The sequence below is a fragment of the Nyctereutes procyonoides genome, unplaced genomic scaffold, assembly GCF_905146905.1.
Source record: "Nyctereutes procyonoides isolate TBG_1078 unplaced genomic scaffold, NYPRO_anot_genome, whole genome shotgun sequence".
NCBI lineage: Eukaryota > Metazoa > Chordata > Mammalia > Carnivora > Canidae > Nyctereutes > Nyctereutes procyonoides.
In genome coordinates this window covers 44965699-44982084 of record NW_026575049.1, presented here as the reverse complement: position 1 = coordinate 44982084, position 16386 = coordinate 44965699, and the positions used below count along the sequence as shown (strand labels likewise).

The window sequence follows — 16386 nt, the reverse complement described above, 5'->3', positions numbered from 1 at the left end:
AGAGGCCGCGCGCACGGCGGAAGTGGGTGCACGTGACGCGCCGCGCCCCCTGCGCTGGCTACGTTGCGGGAAGGGAAGTCGGCCCGGCGCCTGCTGGGTCTGGCTGCTGGCCGGAGGTGGTGGCGGGCTAGCTTGGACCTCTTGGAGGCCGCAGGGCGGCTCCAGGTGAGACCCGAGGACTGCTCCGTGCGCGCGCGGCTCGGGCTCGCCGGCGCCTTTTCCTCCGGCCCTTCAGGGCGCGCCGGCCCTCGGCCCCGGAGTGACCGTAGCCGCGTCCGGCTGCTCGGCCTGCGGTAGGGTTGCCAGATAAATAAGCCAACGACGCCCATTAACGCTTAAATTTCACATGAACGACCGACGGCGTTTCCGTGTATGTCCCACCCAATGTTTCGGACAGTCTTCTACTGAAAGTTATACTTGTATCTGAGATTGATTCGAATGTAACTGGGCGTCCTGTGTTTTCATCTGCTAAGTATGGCGACCTTCCCCGCAGCCCCGGGGTGACGGGGAGCCTCTGTAGCCGGCGAGGCGCCGTGGGCGACCGGGAGGCCGGGGGGCGGGGGGGGGGGCGGGGCGGGAACTGGGCGGCCGGCCTGTGAGGGCTGGACGGTGAGCTGCGCTCCCCGGGCTCCAGGCTGGGTCCACCGGCCTCCCACGCTGCCGTTCCCTCTGCTGAACTATTCACGGAGCAATGCACTATGGGCTTGAATTTTGTTTTTATATCATACTCCAGTGAAAGAGTTGCTTGGTGGTCTTGCACTGATGGACCCATGTGAATATGCCATTATTTTACCTCGTCGGTAACATTGTTTCTAATTGGCTTTTAAAACCGATTCCCTTAAAGGCCTGATGGTTTAGAGCACGGGAGTTTTGGCTCCATAGTCCTCTCTGTGCTCCTGAGGGGGTCCCTTCACCTCCCAGTGCTTTTCTTTCCGTCTCCCTCTCCTCCCTCCCTGTGGCTACCAGTGACTACTAGGGGGAGCTTCCCCAGGCTTGAGAGAGGTGAAGCGTGGGAAACCTACAGACCCTGTAGACGTGCTGTGAGGGTTCGGAAGGGTGTGGCGCTGCCCTTGCCTGACGCGCAGCCGACAGTTCTTGAGCCCCCAGATAAGCCTCAGAACCACCTCCATTAGCTTTTGACCCCTGACATTTACCAAGGATTGGGGCGGAAATGTAGGATGGCATCCCTCCTGAATATCTCAGAAGAGGATACAAGAGGATATCCTTGTAAAAGATTTTTTTTTTTTTCTTCCATCTAGGAAGATGTTACCGAGTACTTCAGTGAATTCCCTAGTGCAGGGGAACGGAGTGTTGAATTCCAGAGATGCAGCAAGACACACGGCTGGAGCAAAACGCTACAAATACCTGAGAAGACTTTTTCGTTTTCGGCAGATGGACTTTGAGTTTGCTGCATGGCAGATGCTCTACCTATTTACTTCCCCACAGAGAGTTTACAGAAATTTTCATTACCGAAAGCAGACAAAGGATCAGTGGGCCAGAGATGACCCTGCTTTCTTGGTCCTCTTAAGTATTTGGCTCTGTGGTAAGTGTTAGTTTTTCTGTAATAGAGTTGAAGAACAGACTGGTTTGTTTTTGTTTTTTTTTAAAGATTGTATTTATTTATTAGAGGATGCAGGGAAAGGGGCAGAGGGAAAAGGAGAAGCAGGCTCCCCACTGAGCAGGGAGCCCAACAGGGGGCTCTATCCCAAGACCCAAGGTCATGGCCTGAGCCGAAGGCAGACACTTAATCAACTGAGCCACCCTGGTGCCCCGAAACTTAGTGTTTTAGATTGTACTTGTCGTTTGCAAAATCTTTTGTTATAAACATATTGTGGGTCAGGATTTAGGATATTTGAAGCTGTTTCTTCTTTTCTGAAGCCTCAAAAATCTCACAGGAAAGAGTGTTGTTTTTTCTGGTTTCGGAGGTCCCAGGCAGATGCCAGAGTAAATTGTTTCTTCGGAACATGGAAAAGCAAAAGATAGAGTCACTCCGTGTCTTTTAACTGCTATGATAAAGAAGTTGATACCAAATGCAGACTTACTGTGAAAAGGACTATCAAGATGGGAAATTGCATTTCATGGGCAAATCTAGAGTGATAGTGCTAAAAGTACCAGTGCAAACTTGTGAAACTACTTTTAAATTCTCCAATAATGTAGTGAGAGAGTCCTAACCATCTTTAGGGTATTAAATGTATGAGATTTTTTTCACCTTTACCTGGGCTTAAATATGTGACTGCCTTTTCAGAACCTGTCCTGAATTTATCACACAAATCTTTCTTTCAGTGTCCACTATAGGATTTGGTTTTGTTCTGGACATGGGATTTTTTGAAACGATAAAGCTTCTCCTTTGGGTTGTATTCATAGATTGTGTAGGCGTTGGTCTTCTCATATCAACTTTAATGTGGTAAGTATCATAATTTTGATTTTTCAAGTCCTGCTGTAGAGCCTGCATTTGCTTCCTTTAGAGATACAGTAGCTGATGTGCCCTGAAAGCATGAGTTTAAATTTTTTTTTATTATTGAAATATAGTTGACACAATGTTACATTAGTTCCAGGTGTACAACATAGAGATTTGAGATGTATATACATTATGATATGCTCACCAAGATAAGTGTAGTTACCATTTGTCACCTTACAGTGTTGTTATAAAATTGACAGTATTCCCTATGCTGTACTTTTTATCTCTGTGTCTGATTTATTTTATAACTAGAAGTTTGTATCTCTTAATCCCCTCCACCTATACCACCCATTCCTTAAACTCTCCTCTTCTCTACCAGTTTGTTCTCTATATTTATGAACCGGTTTGTTTTTTGTTCATTTTGTTTTTTAGACCCACATATAAGTGAAATGATATAGTGTTTGTCTTTTTGTCTTTCCTGACTTATCTTGCATATCATTATACCCTCTAGGTCCATCTATGTTGTCACTAATAGTAAGATCTCATTGTTTTTTATGACTGAGTGATATTCCTGTGTGTGTGTGTGTGGTGTGTGTATGTGTATACACCCTGTTTCTTCTTTATTCCTTCAACTATTGATGAATACTTCAGTTGCTTCTATATCTTGATCATTGTAAATAATGTTGCGATGGACATTGGGGTGCATATAGCTTTTCAAATTAGTGTTTTTATTTTCTTTGAATAAATACCCAGTACTGGTTCTGTTTTTAATTTTTTGATGAACTGCCATACTGTTTTCCACAGTGGTTGCTCCAGATTACATTCCCACCAGCAGTGCACAAGGGTTCCCTTTTCTGCACATCCTTGTCAACACTAGTTATTTCTTGTCTTTTCAATACTAGCTGTTATGACAGGTGTAAGGTGATATCCCATTGTACTTTTGATTTGCATTTCCCTGATGCTAAGTAATGCTGAGCATTACTTTTCATGTATCTGTTGGCTTTTTGACTGTGTTCTTTTAAAAAAAAACCTATTCGGGTCATCTGTCCATTTTTTATTTGGATTTTTTTTCTTTATTGTTGAATTGTATAGTTCTTAATATATTTGGGATACTAGCCCCTTATCAGATATATCATTTGCAAATCCTTTCTCCTATCCACTGGATTGCTTTTTTATTTTGTCTGTGATTTTCTTTGTTGTGCAAAGCTCTTTATTTTGGTTTAGTCCCAGTAGTTTATTTTTGCTTTTGTTTCCCTTGCCTGAGGAGATAAATCCATAAGAATGTTGCTGAGGCCAATATCCAAAAAATTACTGTTTATATTTTCTTTAGGAGCATTGTGGCTTCATTTCTCATATTTATCTTTAATCCATTTTGAATTTCTTTTTCTGTATGATGTAAGAAAATGGTCCATTTTCATTCTTTTGCATGTAATTGTCCAGGTTTTTTCACACTATTTATTGATGAGACTGTCTTCCCCACTGTATATGTTTTTCTCCTTTGTCATAGGTTAATTGTCCATGTGTTAGTTTGTTTTTTGGGTCTATATCCGGTTCCATTGATCTGTCTGGTTTTGTTTTTGTTTTTTGTTTTTGTTTTTAGAGAGAGAGAATGAGAGCAAGCGGGAGTAGGGGTGCAGAGGAGGGGGGAGAGAGAGAATCTTAAGCAGGCTCCATGCCTAGCATGAAGTCTGACAGGGGACTTGATCTCATGACTCTGAGATCATGACCTGAGCCAAAATCAAGAGTCAGACACTTAACCAACTGAGCCACCCAAGCACCCCCAATCTGTTTTTGTGCCAGTACTATACAGTTTTAATTACTGTAGCTTTGTAGTATATATTGATATCTGGATTGTGATACCTCTAGCTTTGTTTCTCTTTCTCAAGATTGCGTTGGCTATTTGGGGTCTTTTGTGGTTCCATACAAATTATAGAATTCTTTAATTCTCTAAAAAATATTATTGGTGTATTGATAGAAATTGTATTGAATCTGTAGATCACTTTGAGTAGTATGGACATTTTAACAATATTGATTCTTCCAATCCACAATCATGGAGTATCTTTCCACGTGTGTGTCCTCTTCAATTTCTTTCATTAGTGTCTTACAGTTTTTAGAGTATAGGGTTTTTATCTCCTTGGTTAAATTTCTTCCTAGGTATTTTTTTGGTGCAATTATAAATGGGGTTATTTTCTTAGTTTCTCTTTCTACTGCTTCATTATTAGTGTACAGAAGCACAAGAGATTTCTGTATATTTTGTGTCCTGTAACTTCACTGAATTTATTGATTAGTTCTAATAGTTTTTTGGTGGAGTCTTCCAGGCTTTCTATATATAGTATCATATATCTGCAAATAGAAACATTTGTACTTCTTCCTTACTGATTTGCATGCTTTTATTTTTCTTGTCTGATTGCTTTGGCTAGGACTTCCAGTACTATGTTGAATAAAAGTGGTGAGAATGTATGTTCTTGTTTTGTTCCTGATCCTAAAAGAAAAGCTTTCAGCCTTTCACCATTAAGTATGATGTTAGCTGTGGGTTTGTCATTTATAGCCTTCGTTATATTAGGTACATTATCTCTCAACCCATTTTGTTGGTAGCTTTATCATGAACTAATGTTGAATTTTGTTAGATGCTTTTTCTGCATCTATTGAGATGATCATGATTTTCATCTTCCATTTTGTTAACATGTATCACATTAAATGATTTGCACATAATTGAACCATCCTTGCATCCCTAGAATAAATCCCACTTCAAGTGGAATATCCTTTTAATGTATTACTGAATTTGGTTTGCTAATACTTTGTTGAGTATTTTTGGATCTTTGTACATCAAGGATATTAGCCTATAGTTTGCCTATTTTGTAATGTCTTTGTCTGATTTTGGTACCAGGGTAATGATTTCCTGGTAGAACTGATTTGAAAAATATCCTTTCTCTTTGTTTTTTTTTGCAGTAGTTTCAGAAGAATAGGTGTTAACTCTGCTGTAGATGTTTGGTAGAATTCACCTCTGAAACCATCTGGTCCTGGACTCTTGTTTTTTTGGGAGTATTTTGATTACCAATTCAAATCCATTACTTACAATAATACATTTTTTTCAGACTTTGTATTCCTGATTCAGTTTTGGAAGGTTGTATATTTCTACAAATTTATCCTTTTTTTTTTTTGGCTGTCTAATTTGTTGGCATATATTTTTTCACAATAATCTCTTGTAATCCTTTGTATTTCTCTGGTGTCAGTTGTTACTTCTCTTTCATTTCTGATTTTACTTATTTGGGTTCTGTCTCCTTTTTGATGACTCTGGCTGAATGTTTTATCAATTTTGTTTATTTTTTCAAAGAACAAGTTCTTGGTTTCGTTGATCTTTTCTATTGTTTTTTCAGTTCCTGTTTCATTTCTTTCTACTCCAGTTTTTATTACTTCCTTCTTCTGTTATGTTTAGGTTCTGCTTGTTCTTTGCCCATACCTTTAGGTTTAAAGTTAGATGGTTTATTTGAAATTTTTGTTCTTTCTTGAGGTATGCCTGTTAGAACATCCCTCTGGCAATTGCTTTTGCTGTGTCCCAAAGATTTTTGGAACATTGTTTCCATTTTCATTTGTCTCAGGAACTTTGTCTCTTTGGTTTTGTTGTTGTAGTTGATGATAATGACCTGTTATTTTAGTAAAAGGTTGTTTAGCCTGTGCATGTTTGTGGGATTTTTCCATTTTTTCTTGTAATGGATTTCTAGTTTCATACCATATGGTTGGAAAAAATGCTTGATGTGATTTCAGTCTTCCTAAATTTATTGAGATTTGTGTTCTGGTCTAAACTGTGGTCTGTTCTGGAGAATATGTCCTATGCACTTGAAAAGATTATGTATTCTGCTGGTTTTGGGGGGAATATTCTGTATATGTGTATCTAATATGTTGTCCTTCCTTACCGATTTTCTGTGTGGATGACCTATCCATTGATGTAAGCGGGGTATTAAAGTCCCCTATTTTGTGTTACTATCTATTTCTCTCTTTATGTCTGTTAGTATTTGCTTTATGTATTTCAGTATTCTCATAGTTGGGTGCATAGTTATTTATAATTGCTAAATTCCCTTGTTGGATGGAACCTTTTATCATTATGTAATGCTTTTATGTAACGCCTTGTTTTGTCTCTTGTTACAGTCTTTGTTTTAAAAGCTATTTTTGTGTGAAAGAAGTATTGCTTCCCTGGCCGGCCTGTCTGTCTTTTTTTTTTTTGGCTTCCATCTGCATAGAATATCTTTTTCCATCCCTTCATATTCAGTCTGTAGGAGTCTGTAGGTCTGAAGGTAGCCTTATTGTCAGCATATAGTTGAGTCTTGTTTTCTTATCCATTCAGTTACCCTGTCTTTTCTTTCTTTTTTTTTTTTTTTTTACATTTTTAATTCCTGTTAACATACAATATTACGCTGGTTTCAGGTGTACAAAAGAGTGATTCAGCACTTCCATACAACACCCTGTGCTCATCACAAGTGCGCTCTTTAATCCCCATCACCTCTTTTACCCAAGCCCCCCTTCCCCTCTCTGGTAACTATCAGTTCTCTATAATTAAGAGTTTTTTTCTTAATTTGTCTCTTCTTATATTGTTTCCTTTGCTTGTTTTGCTTCATAAATTCCACACAAGTGAAATCATATGTTGTCTTTCTCCGACCTATTTTGATTAGAATTATACTCTCTAGCTCCATCCATATTGTTGCAAATGACAAGATTTCTTTCTTTTTTATGGCTGAATAATAGTTCATTGTGTGTATGTGATCTCCTTTATCCATTCATCAATCCATGGACATTTGGGCTGCTTCCATATCTTGGCTGTTATAAATAATGCTTCTATAAACATAGGGGTGCATGTATCCCTTTGAATTAGTGTTCTTGTATTCTTTTGGTAAATACCCAATAATGCGATTGCTGGATCATAGGGCAGTTCATTTTTTAACTTTTTGAGGAACTTCCATACTGTCTTCCACAGTGGCTGCACTAGTTTACACTCCTACCAACAATGCAGAAGGGTTTCTTTTTCTCCACATCCTTGCCAACACCTGTTGTTTCTTGTGTTGTTGATTTTAGCCATTCTGACAGGTGAGAGGGATTTGCATTTCCCTGATGATGAGTGACATTGAGCGGCTTTTCATGTGTCTTTTGGCCATCTGGAGATATATCTTCTTTGGAAAAATGCCTGTTCATGTCTTCTACTCATTTTTTAATTTGATTATTGGTATTTTGGGTGTTGAGTTTTATGAGTTCTTTATATTGGATACTGACCCTTTATTGGATAGGTCATTTGCAAATATCTCCCATTCAATAGGTTGCCTTTTAGTTTGTTGATTGTTTCATTCACTATGCAGAAGATTTTAAGTTGATGTAGTCCCAGTAGTTTATTTTTGCTTTATTTTTCCATTGTCTTAGGAGACCAAGAAGTTGCTATGATCAGTGTCAGCAAAGTTACTGCCTATGTTCTCTTATAGAAATTTTATGATACCAGGTCTGAACATTTTGGTCTTTAATCTGTTTTGAATTTATTTTTGTGTATGGTGTAAGAAAGATGGTCCAGTTTCATTCTTCACTGTCCAGTTTTCCCAACACCATTTGTTGAAGAGATGGTCTTTTTCTCCTGCTTTGTCAAAGATTGACTATATAGTTGTGGGTTCATTTCTCGGTTCCCATCCTGTTCCATTGGTCTATGTGTCTATGTTTGTGCCAGTATCATACTGTCTTGACCACTACAGCTTTGTGTAGTATAACTTGAAATCTGGAATTGTAATGCCTCCAGCTTTGTGGTTTCTTTTCCCAGCTCACTTTGGCTAGTTAAGGTCTCGTGGTTCCATACAAATTTTTGGATTGTTTATTACAGTTCTGTAAAAGGTGCTGTTGGTATTTTGATAGATCGCATTAATGTGTAGATTGCTTTGGTATGAATGAAAATAGTATGAATATTTTAACACTATTTGTTTTTCCAATCCATGAGCATGGAACGTCTTTCCATTTCTTTGTGTCGTCTTCAATTTCTTTCATTGATGTTTTTAAGTTTTCAGAGCACGGTCTTTTACCTCTTTGGTTGATTCCTAGATATCTTATTATTTGGGGTGCATTTGCAAATGGGTTTTCTTAGTTTCTCTTACTGTTACTTCATTATTGGGTAGAGAAATGCAACAAATTTCTGTATATTGATTTGTATCCTGCAATGTGACTGAATTCATTTATCAGTTCTGGCAGTTTTTTGGTGGAATCTTTCAGATTTTCTATTTATTGTATCAATTCATCTGCAAATGCTTAAAGTTTTACTTCTTCCTTACCAGTTTGAATACCTTTTATTTCTTTTTATTGTTTGATTGCTTTGGCTAGACTTCCAGTACACCATGTCTTTTGATTGGAGCATTTAAACATTTACCTTGAAAGTAGCTATTGGTAGGTTTGTTCTTATTCCTATCTTGTTAGGTTTTTTTTGTTTTTTGTTTTGTTTTGTTTTGTTTTTCTGTAGTTCTTTTGTACCTTTTCTTGCTCTCTTCTTTGTATTGATGACATTTTTTTTAGTGTTATGCTTGGATTCTTTTTCTCTACTTTTTGTCTATCACACGTTTTGGTTTGTGCTTACTATGAGGTTCATATGTAACATTCTATGTATATAGCAGTTTCTTGGTTACTTAAGTTGGAACACATTCTAAAATCACTACATTTTTACTCCCCCTCCATTTTTCATGTCGATTTTACAACTTTTTTTTCTAAGTCTGATAACTAATTTTTGGATATAATTGGCTTTACTACTTTTGTTTTTTAAGCTTCATACTAACTTTATAAGTGAGTGATCTACTCCCTTTATTATATGTTTGCTTTTACTTGCAAAATTTTTTTCTTTCGCATTTTTTAGTTGTGGCCCTTTTTTTTTCTGCTTAAAGAGATCCTTTAACATTTCAAGGTCAGTTTAGTGCTGGTGAACTCCTTTTGTCTGGGAAGCTCTTATCTCTCCTTCAATTCTGAATGTTAACCTTGCTGGGTTAAGTATTCTTGGTTGTAGGTTTTTTCCTTTGAGCACTTTGAATGTATCATGCCTGCGAGGTTCTGCTGAAAAATCAACTGAATGCCTTATTGGCCTTCTTTTGTAACCAGTTGTTTTTCTCTTGGCTGCATTAAGATTCTCTTTATTTTAATCTTTTACATTTTAATTCTTACTTGCATTGGTGTTAGCCTTCATGGGTTCATCTTGTTTAGGCTCTCTGTGCTGCTGGACCTGGATATCTGTGCTTCCTTCCCCTGGTCAGGGATGTTTCCAGTGATTATTTCTTCAAGTAAGTTTTTTTGCGCCCCCCCCCCCTCTGGGATTCTTATAATGCAAATGTCAATATGCTTGATATTGTCCCAAAGACTTCTTAATCTATCCTTATTTTTGTTTTTAATTATTTCTTTTTGTTCAGTTTTGCTGCTTTCCATTTCCTGCCTTCTGCATTGCTAGTCCGTTTTTCTGTGTCTTAGTTTGCTGCTGTTTCTCTTTAGTGTGGTTTGCATTTCAGTTACTGTAGTCTTCAGCTCTGATTGGTTCTTATATTTTCTTCTATCTGTTGAAGTTCTCACTAGGTTCACCCTCTCTTGTTTCAAGTCTGGTGAGCTTCTTGTTGACCATTACTTTGTACTATTTATCAGGTACATTGTTTATCTTGTTATTTCACTTAGAGTATATTCCTCTATCTCCTTATTTTGTTTTACTTTCTGTATTTGTTTCCATGAATTAGGCAGAACAGCTCCTTCTCCTGTTCTTGAAGGACTGGTCTTGTGTTGGACTGTCCCATGTAGAGTTGTGTATGCCTTTTGGCTTTGGCTGGCTGGAACTGTAGCAGGCATGGCTAGAATGGGGTCTCTGGGTGTGCCACATGGGGCATACCCTAGCAGGACGCCTGAAACTAAAGTGGGCCTGGGCTGGCAGTGCCCTGCTGGGAAAGCTGGATTCGAACTAGGCTGGTGATTCCAGGGTGCTCTGCACAGTGGGGGCCTTGGTGGGAGAATTGGAGCTAAAGTTGCTGTGGCTAGGGGTGTGGGGCTCATTCAAGTGCTGGGCAGTTAGGGCATCTGTGCCCTGTTGCAGTCTGAGTGATGGGGCATGGTGGGGGTTGGAGGGACATAAGCAGTGGTGCTTACCGGCCCCTTTGGCCCCAGAATGTGTTCCCACAGGCCATGGCCATTTGACTGAGGGTTAGTTTTTTTATATTCTAGTTGTGTTTTAAACCACTGCTCTTGGGATCCCTGGGTGGCGCAGCGGTTTGGCGCCTGCCTTTGGCCCAGGGCGTGATCCTGGAGACCCGGGATCGAATCCCACATCGGGCTCCCGGTGCATGGAGCCTGCTTCTACCTCTGCCTTTGTCTCTGCCTCTCTCTCTCTCTCTCTCTCTCTCTCTCTCTCTCTGTGTGTGTGTGACTATCATAAATAAATAAAAATTAAAAAAAAAATAAAATAAAATAAACCACTGCTCTTTTGTGTGCACCTCAGTGGGAGTTGGGCTGGTGTGGGATAGGGTCCCAGGGTTCACTGAAGTGGCAGGCCAGCTGGGGTGGCCGTATCCTGCGCTCCCATCTACGCTGTCAGTGTTGGGCCTGGTGGGGGAGGGAACATACACAGTGGCACCTGCCAGCCCTCTGAACCCTGGAGACCAGTTCCTCAGGTCCCAGCCATTTGGCAGATGCTCAAGGACTGGTTCCTTTGAATCCTAGTTGCCCTTTTACAGTGGGGCTTTTTTCCATGCGTTAGGGTGGTATAGTCTATTCCTGGTTCCTTGGTTCTATCCCCACCCCTCACAGTTGACAGCATCAAGTGGGGGGTTCCTATTGTTTCTGTGCCTCTGTCTCTCATGTTCTCTGTGTGGTCCCTCTGTCCTTTGTTGTGCAGAAGCTGTTCAGTCAGCCCTCAGTTCTTTTTCTGGAAGAATTACTCTATATGTGGGTATAGGTTTGGTTTGTCCATGGAGGGGAGTTCAGAGTCCCTCCATCGCCATCTTGGACGGTCTCCTGAAAGCATCAATTTTGATTGCTAGGATTATGAGAACCTGCCCTCCCGTGTCACTATTTGTATCAGAAAATAAGAGGTGGTCTGTATTGTCAAAGTGCAGCAAATAAGTGAACTGAAATAATGATTATATTAACAAAGTCCCTGGTTTTGCAAAAATATTATGCAGTTAGCCAATTCTTCTTACATTGGATGATGGCATGGTTTTCACCTTTATTTGTCAGTGGGTCACTTCTAGATGTTTAAGCTATAGAGGATTATTTTATGGAATCTTACTCTGAATATCAGATTTTAAATGAAGGACATTTGAAAAAGGATTTGTTAAACTTGGTGCCGTCTTGCTGAGACACACAGGTTTTACTGGACAGGTACATAGTCTGACTTCTGGGTTTGGTTTAACAACGGGTAGTGTACTGAGTAGAAATGTATAAATCCAGCATTTGGTTTTTCCATTTTCTCATAGATGCAGGCTCCAATATGGTTGGCATGCCAGATGAGGGGATTGGATGTTTTAAGTGAGTTCATAAAAGGCCAGTGTTTGAGTAGAGGTTGTGGGCATCATGTATCAGAGAATACACTACGGAAATTTTAGTCTCCGAGAGGCCTAGGCTCACATGCCAGCTCATTAGTCCCAGTCTAACTGTAACTCTTAGTCCCAGTTTCTTTTGTAAAATGGAGTTAGTGATCTAATTTGTAAGATATTTGAAAAGATTGTGGTATAAAAAGTACCTGGTATATAGGAAGTGCTCAATAAATAGTAGTTATTAACATTTTAAATAAAGTCCTGAGACTTTAACCTCTGATAGCAATGTGTTCATTTGTAACGCCTTACTAGTATAAGTTTTGTATGTGCTTGGGAGTCAATAAATGGTATGTGTCATTAATTTGGAATTCTAACATTTGGGGTAAAAAGAATACTACTAACTAATAGAAGTTACATATTCATTATCAAAAAGCATGGCAGATGAAACAGTTTCAGTAAATAGGGCTTTCAAAGGAATAGATTGTAGCAGGCATTCCATCATTATAACATTGACTCTATAGGGCCATAGAAATCAAGTCATACTGGAGTTTAGCACCTTTAGTTTGAGTCCATATTAGTTAAGTAGAAAAGGACTGGGTGGGGGGTGCTGAGGTGGTTTAGTCGGGTAAGTTTCCAACTCTTAATCTCAGCTCAAGTCTTGATCTCAGGGTTGTGAGTTCAAGCTCCATGTTAGGCATGGAGCCTACTCATTAAAAAAAAGAAAAGGGACTGACTCAGTATATTTTTCAAAACCTGTATTTTGTTGCATTGTGTTGTGAACTGTGTTAGAAATGATGACATGAGTTGCTGTCCTCCCAGATGTGCCAAGGAATCAGCAGGAGGAGGTGTTTGGGGGAGATGGGATCATTGAGTCCTGATGCACAAGAACGACATCCTGGGTCTAGTGGTGCAGGGTGACACTCACCAGCTCAAGAAGATACATGACTATAGAATGTGGCCTTCAGTGCAGTTCAGAAAAAAGAATTGGACTTTATCTCATAGCTTGCATATGTTGGTTGGGGAGAGGAGGAGAGGTGGAGAACATGGAGGCTTTGGAATAAGGAAATATCAGATTTACACTTGAAGTAAAGTCTTCTGTGGCTGTGAAGGAGCTGAAGGAGAGTGGTGTGGCTGGATACAACTGTGGGGGTCTGCATAAGAGCAGAGCAGGCCCAGACAGTGTGATGAACTCAGGAAGAGAGGAGAGAGATGGCAGATCCATATCTGAGAACATTCTACGATAATCGGGTATGATGAGGGTAGGAAAAAGTGGCAGGTGCAGATGAAGCATTCTATGTCAGACATGCTGAGTTCTGGTGTCTTGAGGACTTCAGTGGAAATAAAGGTAGAGTAGACATTGGGGTAGATGACTCTGAACCTACCAGTCTGGGCCAAGATGAGAATATTATTGGCATTATTAAATGTGGAGGTGGGAGGTGAAAACTACAGATGTCTTGAGCTCTCCCAGAAGGCATGTCTGTGTTCCAGAGGTAAGACTCAGAGTGAAGACAGAAGCCTGGAAAGTGCCCATTTAAGGAATAAGCAAAGGGGTAGGAGCAGCAGGAGGAAAACCACAGAATGAGAGCTCTTGAGTCGTGAGCTAAAAGCTTTTTCATCCACTCATCAGTTAACTGAGCTGGTAGGCTATGCTGCAGAACAAGGACAGAAGCTTGAAGAATTGTTCTAATGGCTAGAGAGGTTACTGGCAGCCCTTCCCTTACCGGTTCCTCCTGATTCCTTGAGCTTTTAATGGAGAGGTGACCTATTAGGTGTGAGGCTTGGACCTATTCTGTGTCTGCATTCATTTCTTGGAGGGGGGAGGGGTCTTATGCAGGCCCATGGCTTTAAATATTTATACATGGATGAGTTTGTATCTCCCATTTTCAACCTCTCCTCTACATTCCAGACTTTATATACTTCTTACTCCATGTTAACCAGCATCTTCAACATCACAGGTTACATCCAAACTCCTGCACTGCCCCAAACTGATCTTGCTCAACCAATCCTCCATTGGTTTCAGACAGAAATCTTGGTATCCTTGACTGTTCATCTTTTATCTTATTCCACATGCAGTACTAACACAGATCCTGTTGGTGCTGCCCTCCAACCATAGCATTTCCCCCATGTCACTACCTCTACTGCTACCACCCCTGCTCATCTCTCATTCGCCGTAGCCTCCCCCACGGGTGTCCCTGTTTCCCTCTTGTCCCTGTAACCTGTTCTCAGTCAAATCCAGTCTCAGGAAACCGTGTCAAAACAGTGAGTCAGATATCCTTCTGGGAACTGCAGTGACTCCTTATCTCATCGAGAATAAAAGCCAAAAGTCTTAAAATGGCCACAGGCTCCATAAGCTCTGGCTCCCTACTTCATGTCCTGCTGCTTTTCTCACTTGTTCCAAGCAGGTGGCTTCCTCACCCAGCCTCAAACAGGCCACACCCTGCCCCCTCCTCCGTCCTCCTCCAGTTCTGTGTTCAGACTCCTTTCTGCCTGGAATGAGGGTAATTCCCATCCCTGCCCTTGGGTCCTGACCCAGGTGTTAACCTTCATAGGACTATCCTGTTTAACACTGCATTTCAACTTTATATTTTCTATCCTTCCTTATTGCTGAGTTTTTCTCCATATATGCCATCTGATGACTCCAACTAGGTGGAAGGCAGAGATCTGTTTTGCTCATCACATTGTCTCCAGTATCTAGAATACTGCTTGGAATTAATCTTATTATATTATGAAAGAAATTTTAACTTTGCTCTTTAGGTTTATCTCTAACAAGTATTTAGTGAAACGGCAAAGCAGAGACTATGATGTGGAATGGGGCTATGCCTTTGATGTGCATCTGAATGCTTTTTATCCTCTCCTAGTCATTCTGCATTTTATCCAGCTTTTCTTCATCAACCGTAAGTAGCAGTTACTTCTTAAATGAACATCAAAAAGTCACCATTATATGCCCTGAAAAGAGATTCATTGTACACCTCTCTTCTGCAGATGTTATCCTGACGGATACATTCATTGGATATTTAGTTGGAAATACCTTATGGTTGGTGGCAGTTGGCTATTACATCTATGTAACCTTCCTAGGATACAGTGGTAAGTCATGGTACAGTTTTGATTGAGAACATAGGTGGGAGGTGGGGTGGTTTTGCTGTAATAACATAATTAGCTTACTTTAATCTTCACAGTTAGATTTACTTAACCCCTTTTTTCAGACGAGGGTACAGAAACTAATGGTCATGCAGCTAAAAAGTGGCATGGTTGGTATGTAACAAGTTTTATAATTTTAAGGAGCCATGTTAAACCATGTTGATATTTCCAGGTTACTTGTAGGAACCCACACCCCATTTCCTTTCCTCCCTGACTTTCCCATTCTTGGTCCCAGCATGGGCTTAGAGTGGGGCATGAGTTGGAGCTGACATATGGTCACATAGGTAAAGGCACCCTTATGAATGTATTTCAAGGTGTTAAACCTTTGCCTCCCTTTGTTTTTACGATCACTGTGTGGTTCTACAGATGGTCACAAATCAGGCCCAACCTCTGCTGGCCTGAGGACGCAGTTTGCAAATTTACTGTTAAATCCTGCTAGAAGTTTCTTTTTCGTAGTATGAATGAAAAACATAATCCGGCTTGTCCTTTCTTGTCACTCTGGATGATGAGAACCTTGCTGTAAATACACACCCCTGGTGCTCAAGTATGACTAGCTCCTCTGGTCAGCCGTGAGGAGGTGGCGGCACCAGCAGCAGAGCAAGTAGCAGACTCTGGCTTTAGAGCAGCGTTTCCCCAATTCAGAACATGCAGGGGGGTTTTTTGTTGTTTTTGGCTTCACCTGTTGTAATAACGTTCAGAATGTTCATTAGTCATATTTCCTTTTTTTAAAAAATAAATTTTTCTTTTACAGCATTGCCATTTTTGAAAAATACAGTTATTCTTCTTTATCCGTTTGCACCTCTCATTCTGCTCTACGGCCTGTCACTAGCACTAGGATGGAACTTTACCCACACACTGTGTTCCTTCTATAAGTACAGAGTGAAATGAAAGCAGTATTGAAACTATTCCATCCTCCCCAGCAGCAAGCACTCTGGGTGAAATGATTTCTTCCAAAACTTGTAAATAAACTATCTTTGTAGATATCTTCAGGTGTAAAGTTTGCAAATTTGAGAAAATACATATGTTGACACCATTGTCAAGGTACATTCCTTAAAACTAATTAAATGTACATTTCTATAATAAATATTTTTTAAACTAAAGCATGTATTTTATTCATTCTAATAAAGCTTTAAGTATTTTTGAAAGAAATCCCATTTGGAGAACTTGATGATCATCATATGCTCCCCACCACTGTTACTGACAAGGTACGTAGTCTGACCCCCTTTTCTAAGAGGTTGTATTTTAAACATTTGTGTAGACCACGTGATTCTAGGATAACCTTCGAAAGTCTCCTTGACCTGTAACGTAACTCAAAGATGAATCACTGTACGATAGGAC

General features: G+C 40.1%; 1 protein-coding gene across 2 annotated transcripts; it reads left to right on the top strand.

Moving 5' to 3' along the window:
• Positions 1 to 39: 39 nt before the first annotated feature.
• UNC50 (unc-50 inner nuclear membrane RNA binding protein) lies at positions 40 to 16148 on the top strand. Of its 2 annotated transcripts, none has more exons than XM_055329347.1 (6): positions 40 to 165; positions 1260 to 1543; positions 2284 to 2404; positions 14665 to 14804; positions 14893 to 14994; positions 15800 to 16148. In XM_055329347.1, the coding sequence occupies exons 2-6, from the start codon at positions 1264 to 1266 to the stop codon at positions 15934 to 15936; spliced, it is 780 nt and encodes a 259-aa protein (XP_055185322.1). In that variant the 5' UTR covers positions 40 to 165; positions 1260 to 1263; the 3' UTR covers positions 15937 to 16148. The 2 variants fall into 2 exon arrangements, with proteins under 2 accessions (XP_055185322.1, XP_055185321.1); XM_055329346.1 differs by lacking the exon at positions 40 to 165 and adding an exon at positions 185 to 370.
• Positions 16149 to 16386: the final 238 nt, after the last annotated feature.